Below are 7663 nucleotides of genomic sequence, written 5' to 3' on the forward strand. Positions count from 1 at the left end.
GGGTCAATTGCGGAAAAAGAAGACAAATGTAAAACTTTAGACAATAATAAACAAACAAAAAAACAAACAAACAAATAAATAAAAGAAGCTCCAAGGAATGACACCTTTTCCTCTACCATCATTTATGGTAAACTAGAGGTCTGGTGCACGAATTCGTGCACCAGTTGGGTCCCTCAGCCTGGCCTGCAGGATCCGGCCGAAACCAGCTCTCCGACATCCCCTGAGGGGTCCCTGATTGCAAGAGGACCCAGGCAAGGCTGAGGGACCTAACTGGTGCATGATCAGGGCTGGGGAGAGATGCGGGAGGTTGGCCAGCCGGGGAGGGACCGGGGGAGGGCTCCAGGGCATGTCCGGCCCATCTTGCTCAGTCCCGATCAGCCAGACCCCAGCAGCAAGCTAACCTACCAGTCGTAGCATCTGAACCTTGGTGGTCAGTGCACTGTAGGGAGTGGCTATAGGGTTAAGCCTCAGACTGACCTGTTGGCAAAGCCACAAACAAGTCCAGGTCGACCAGATGACCGGACACTTAATATATTAGGCAATTATTATACAGGATGGCAGAAAAGTATCCAAAGTTCATTCTTCAAATATTGGTGTGGATTTCATAAAGTGTTCATTTATACATGCATTATATTCAGTAAGTCAGATTTAAGATTGCAGCGTACCGAAGGTGCCTTGTCGGTGATCAGTTCCTGCCACCTCTTGTAGGGCGGTAAGTCCAGGTTGATGGTGTACCATGGCACCGGCCCCCGATAGCTGCAAGGAAAGGCTCATCATCTTGAAATGGTAAAGGCAGTTTTTTGATGGGGGTTAGAGAGTTTTATCTATATGGGTATGTTAGAGATATATTCTTAATGAAAATACAGAAGTTAGGCCCTGGCTGGTGTTGCTCAGTGGTTGAAGCATTGGCCAGCACACCAAAGGGTCTTGGGTTTGATTCCTGGTCAAGGGCACATATCTGGGTTGCACATTTGACCCTTGGCTCTAGTTGGGACATGTGCGGAGGAAACCAATCTCTTCCCACTATCCTCCCTTCCTCCCACTCTCTCTAAAAAATTAATGGGAAAAATATCCTCAGGTGAGGATTAATAACAACAAAATATACAGAGAAATTAGTACTCAAAATTTGCAAATGCGAATTTTCTGGTGCTTCTGTCCTACACTGTATAGAATCATAAGTAGTTTCAGAAATCTTAGACTAGAATTATACATTCTGGAATGTTAATGTGAACTGTGGATATGGGAATGAATCAATGTTGGTTCTAGAGTTCTGTGTAACCTGAGTATCACTGCTAGAAAATACCTGCCCTGGCTTTCCCTCCTAAGTCTCTGCAAAGGTTTAGTCTAAGCCTGGGACCCTCTCTAACTGGTCTTCTCAGTCACATTGCCTCTTAGACAGTCTAACACTTTGGCCAAATCATTGCTGGCTTCAGTAAGGTCGTCTTTCAAAACCCCAGAGTGGCAACATGTATTAGTTTCCCATGATGGCTTCTAGAACCTTTGCTATTCACTTAGCCACCTTCTTCTTCCTACTATACTTCCCTCTTCTCATTCCTCTGCGGTAAATCCAAGCCCAAGCACTGTGGGATCACCCCATCCCTCAACTCCCTACCCATCAATTTACACACAGCAATTTCTGCGGAGGACACAGCAACATCTTTCCCTCATCAATGGGCCTGGGCCATATTTCTTTCTGGCGGATGAACTCAACAACTACTCTCTGTTGCTATGGAAACATTATCTTCTGGCACTTGTTACAAAACTGAAATAGCCCCTAAGGGTGTGCCATTTGGTGATTTGTCAGCTTAAAACTCTGCCTGAAAATAGCCAGCATTTGCCCCATTAGTGCTCTGCTCCAGGAGGCATAAGGATTACTCTAGGACAGTGGTCGGCAAACTGCGGCTTGCGAGCCACATGCGGCTCTTTGGCCCCTTGAGTGTGGCCACGAAGTTTCAATCGCACTGTATGTGTTCGCCCGCACATGGTATTTTGTGGAAGAGCCACACTCAAGGGGCTGCAGTTTGCAGTTTCAATCGCACTGTACGTGTTCGCCCGCACATGGTATTTTGTGGAAGAGCCACACTCAAGGGGCTGCAGTTTGCCGACCACTGCTCTAGGACAGCGGCCGCTAACCTTTTGGACCTCTCGGACCACCAGTGAGCTGCGGACCAACGGTTGGCGACTGCTGCTCTAGATACGTAACAATGTTCCCAGGCTGTTAAAGTAAAACGTGACCTATACTTACATCTACGGCAGAGACGGGTTAGTCCCTAAGTCATGAGTTGTGCTCCTAGTTACACTTGTGTTGTCACGAGTTAACTATTTGATTCTCTAAACATGCTGCTGAGCTCGGGGCCTGGGGATATGTATGAGTTTTATGAAACTGTGAACCAGCAGCTGCTGGTCGTATGATTTGGATAGAGAACGAGAGCACCCTTGATTCTGGAAACAGATTTTCAAACAAAACCAATACATTTGTTCTTTTCAAAGCATTCTCAAAATCCCATTTCCTTAGGAAGGAATCTGGCAGAAATACCAGTGCAAAAATATTTATATTATGTAGATGTATAAATATAAGAAAATGGTGTTTATCTGTATATGTGTGTATACACATGTATAAACACACACTCACACAATGGGCAATTTGGAACCAGTTAAAAGCAGGGAAGGTTGGCCGGGCAATCAATTCATAGACCCAAATAAGGTGCGCAAAGAGAATAGGAAAAAAGCCTTGAACGTGGAAAGTTACTCATTAAATGTTCAATGAATTGGGGCAGTGAGACCAGCCAAGTGAGGCGCACTATCAACAAGGCACTGAGGACTAACATGCTGTTAGTGATGAGAGACAAAAAGGAGATTTTGGGGAGAGCAAACCCGAGGAGGGCTGGACCCTGTACCAGCTTTGCACTAACATAGAAATTGATTGGTTCTAAATTACTTCCTGCCAAAGATGTGCCTCTTTCTACAGAAAGGTCAGTAAAAAAAAAGAATTTAGTGTAGTGCAGTTTCATTGTACCTGGAAGGCAACTTTCATTGAGCAGAAAGAGCAGGGCAAACAAGGTTACCTGCCTTATACCTTTCCCTTCTTTCCCACACACCCTGGTACCCTTTGGGCTGGTGAGCTAGTCTCATGCCTTTCTCATAGACCCATGTAGCCAGCCACAAAGGATCTGAAAGCCACCCATATATCTAGACCACAAATATGAACGCTAAATACACTAAATATTGGCCGTACCTTTAGATTTTCCAATCCTGTTTTTCCCTTGATGGATTTGTTTACCATGCCAGGGTTTATTGCTGGAATGTTTCACCTGTAAGACCCTACACTATTTTGTCCCAATATAATCTGGTAGTTTATACTCAGGCACCACAGAAAATCCCAGGTCAGCTCTGCATTTGTGAGGATGAGTAAAATGCCTGTGGCAGGTAGAAGAATTTAGTGAAGAATGGAAATCTTCCCCCCCTCCCACCCCTGCCCCCTGTGATTTTGATAGGCTAGAAATGATCATTTTAATCATGAGGTATTTTCATGTTTGACCAGGGTCTTAGTCAAATGCATAATACACAAACTTGAGGAAAAAAATATTTGTCTTTCTTAGGATAAAGGACATGACTTAAATTTTTTCACTGCCATTATTTTTATGAGATCATTACACAGGGAAATGTGTTTTGATCATCTCATGTTTTGATATTTACTCACGTTGGTCCAGAAGGAGGGTAAGTTGATTTTCTGCAGTCTTCTGTCCACTAAAAAACAAAGAAAATGTACAATTTCAGAAAATAACAAATTGAACAGGCAATTTGCAAAAACTGTTAAAGCTTATGAAGACAAAATCAAGTATGGTTTGCCCTTTTAGACCATTTCAATGCCTCTTAATAGTCTTTTCCTCCTACAAAAACTTCGAAAATCTCAAACCTAAGTGTACGTTCCGTCTCAATTCCATCTGCTCTAGTGCCAGGTGTGGTAATGTGGCATTTGTATTGCAAATATATCATATCGTGCTGGGAAATGTATGTCAAATAGGTTGATTTATCACTAAGTTATTTGCTAGAATGTGATGTTACTTGAATTTATGAGCCAGCTCTATTGCAATCAAGATTTGCATCCCAAACCAGATTTTCAGGGCACACTGTCCAGGGCCCTTCATAACCTGGTCATAACTTACCCTCCCAGCCTCTCTTCCTGCCACTCCCCTTTATGCATAGCCACGTGCAACCGCGTCCTATGCTATCTCGCCCTTCCATGCCTATACAGGCGCTGTGCCCTCTGCCTACAATGCCTGTTCTCTACTGGGGGAACTTCTGGCTTTACCGTCTGAGATCCAGTTCAAATACTGACTTGTGTGTGTGTGTGACGTCGTCATCTACTTTCCATATGAAAATAGTCATCCCTCCTGTGTACTCCCACAGCATTTGCGCTCAGCCCCATTACCATAGTTTAGCATTGCATTATAATTATGTTTGTCTCTCTTCACTACCAAACATGTGCACCTGGAGGTGATGGCCCCGAAACACAGGCCACTGCTGAGGCAATGAATGAATGAGACTTAAGGAAGAGTGTTCAAGCTTAGCAGTAAAACAGAATTGGCTCTTAACAACACGAACAAAAAAGACCACATGGATTTAAGATTCCTTAATTACGAGGTTCAAGATAGCAAGCGTGTTTATCTTTCCTCTGGAGACCCAATCTTATACAAGTAAAATAATTTTTTTTAAAAGGAGGATAAATTCACAATAAACAGGAGTAAGGAAGGAACTACTAGGTCTGTAGTTTGAGCCCAGAAGCTGTCTCTGCAGGAAACCTGTGTGAGAATGAAGCGTTTGCATCTTGTTTTAACTTCTAATAGTTGGGAAATGTATAAAGTAGCTTGGCATTATCTGTGACTCTAACATTCATTGCTGTCAAAATAACTTTGCTACAGTTTCTCGTGTGAGTGCTGTTTGCCTTGTAATGTTGGGTGGATTTTTATTAAGAAACAATTATCAAGTATCAAATTACCAAAGGCGAATTCAATCATTAGAATTTAAATTGTTTCTAAATTATTACAATATAAAAATATTTGATATTAAATATCAATTTGATAACCAATATAAACTTAGCAAAAGCTAATTTCCAAAGCCATTCAATGTTTAATAATAGTGGCTGAAGGAGGTGCATCTTTACAAATTTCAGTCTCAGCCCTGAGCTTAAAAATCACAGTAAGACTTTCCTGCTGCCAGCCTGTCTAACTGCTGGGTGGCAGGGGAAGTCGGCATCTATTTCTTGTGAAAAGTCACAGAAACGAGGGTGGTTAAGTCTATGAGAGCAAAAGAAGTTCATGGTTGACATTACCTGTTCAATAGCACGATAGATTCAAGTATTTTCCATAAAGTGTTTGCCAACAGATAATATAATTCATAGCCACAACATTTAAACACCATTTTCACAAGTTTTATACATTTGTCCAACTAAGCCTTTTTCTCCTTCACACATATTTTTACCGCTGTCAATTGTTACACGTCACAGCAGATTCCACTTCAGGTCTCACGGAATGACTGAATTCTCAGCTTCTCTGAAAACAACCTTGCCTGCAGTTGTTTCATACAGACTAGTCATAGAGACTAATTCTTTACTCTCCAACTTGGCACTGACGCTCCAATACGTATCAATAACTGGTAACAGTCACGTTGAGAATCATTTGCTTTGTTCTTCAATTGATATTGATGATGCTGCCAGAGTCCTGAGCAACTGTTCTCACCCGAAGGCTCATCGTGCGAACAGGTTTTCTCAGGACACAGTTCTTACTGGCTGCCATCAAATGCGAAGTAAGCCACCACTGGTAAATGGCTCTCCTGCTTCACTAACCAATGAACTACCTGGAGACAAACTTTGGCTGCCTCCTCATTTCACTTTTAAAGTTTATAAAGGAATTCTGCTGTGATGAGATACCCTGCTTTACATCTTCTGATTTTTCTGATCACTTTTTTCCCCTATGAGTTGGGGATGCTGTGAAGACTGCTTCATCTTGTAGTGCCACCTATTTGTACTCTTTTATCGCAACTCTGGTGTCATTGCACAATAAACACAAGGGTTTGCCATCTAGCTCTGTAACAAGATGACCCATACTCCACTTTGCCTCAAGAGAACAACATTTCCGCTTCTTTTCTCATTTTGACATCATAGGTTTGCTTTGGCAATTTTTAAAAACGATTAAGATAACACGGCATATTGGTACAGGTGGCACTTATGCTGTTGAGTTAGAATTGCCTCATTGTCACTGAAGTGCCCTGAGCAGCAGTGAAAGGCTAGTGCAGCCACAGACAAAAGCAAACAAACAAGCGTGAAGTGCTCCAAAACAATGCCGTTTATGGTTCCTGACATGTGACTGCGTGCAATCTTTACATGTCTCAAAACAGTAATCTTCTTCTGATCCCCCCAACTTTTTAAAAATCTGAAAACGGTCCTTAGCTCACAAGGCCTTCCAAGAACGGCTGGCAGGTGGGGTCTGGTACCCCCCCATCTTCCCCGCCAACTCCCCGGGGCTGTAACTTGGGCACCCAAGTACCAACACCCACAAACCGTCCTTGGCCTTGCTAGACCATCTAGTCAGTGTCTTCAGAGGAAAATCCTTTGAGGGGCTGCGCATGTGTGAAAAGAGAGAGAGAGGGACAGAGATTGTGCTTCATTTTTTGCCTCAATAAGACCACATGCAGTTCTGTCTGCAGGGGTGGGGCTGGGGGTTTTTTGCCGTTTACTGGTCCCTCACTTAATGCTCCTTCCATCCTCACTGAATATTCTTACTCTCCTAATAACAGAATGTAAGAGCAAAAGAAAAACGACCAGAACTACAGGGGGAAACTGTAATATCAGAAAAGTATGGTTCAAATAATAAGAAAACAGTCCCAGCTACAATGGGAGTTCTGTAGGCTTGAAGAGGAATGAATGGAATAAATATTGAGAGAGTAAGTCAGAAGCCGAAAAAAATACAGGATATAGTGAGTATGGCATAGGTTTGGCTCCTTCGGCTGCTGAGAAAAAAAGAGAAAGCAATCAGAAACTCCAAGGAAAACAATCCGTGTAAGAAAGGCGTGATAGAGATATGAAGAAACAAAATTGCAGTATTAGTGTGAGTATTTGATAGAGTATATATTTGAATATTCTTTCGGTGCCATCAGAAGCTTGGCTTTAGAATTTCAGGAAAGGAACGTAATCATAGTCCACTGGACAATGACCGATATTTACAAATCTTTCACTTACAATCATGTTATCAATGTTTACTTAAGCAAAAGTATGTAAAGTATGTAGAAGGGAAGAAGGGAGAAAAAGGTAAGGGGTCACCCAGCCGGTGTAACTCAGTGGTTGAGCATCGAGCTATGAACCAGGAGGGCACATGCCCAGGTGATGGACTCAATCCCCAGTAGGGAGAGTGCAGGAGGCAGCCAATCCATGATTCTCTCACATCATTGATGTTTCTAGCTCTCTCTCCCTTCCTCTCTGAAATCAATAAAAATATATTTTAAAAAGAGCCCTAACCGGTTTGGCTCAGTGGATAGAGCGTCGGCCTGTGGACTGAAGGGTCCCGGGTTCGATTCCGGTCAGGGGCATGTACCTTGGTTGCGGGCACATCCCCAGTGGGGGGTGCGCAGGAGGCAGCTGATTGATGTTTCTCTCTCATCAGTGTTT

General features: G+C 42.9%; 1 protein-coding gene across 1 annotated transcript in view; it reads right to left on the bottom strand.

Annotated features, from left to right (window-relative positions):
- Positions 1–5750, bottom strand: part of ASAH1 (N-acylsphingosine amidohydrolase (acid ceramidase) 1) — a 24893-nt gene extending 19143 nt beyond the window's left edge. Inside the window, exons 1-3 of the mRNA XM_005864102.2 lie at positions 5739–5750; positions 3701–3747; positions 666–756 (exon numbers count right to left, since the gene is read on the bottom strand). Coding sequence (XP_005864164.1) covers positions 666–756; positions 3701–3747; positions 5739–5750 — 150 coding nt within the window. The remainder of the gene's footprint in view (positions 1–665; positions 757–3700; positions 3748–5738) is intronic.
- Positions 5751–7663: the final 1913 nt, after the last annotated feature.

The sequence above is a fragment of the Myotis brandtii genome, unplaced genomic scaffold, assembly GCF_000412655.1.
Source record: "Myotis brandtii unplaced genomic scaffold, ASM41265v1 scaffold185, whole genome shotgun sequence".
In the NCBI taxonomy this organism is placed as follows: Eukaryota; Metazoa; Chordata; class Mammalia; order Chiroptera; family Vespertilionidae; genus Myotis; species Myotis brandtii.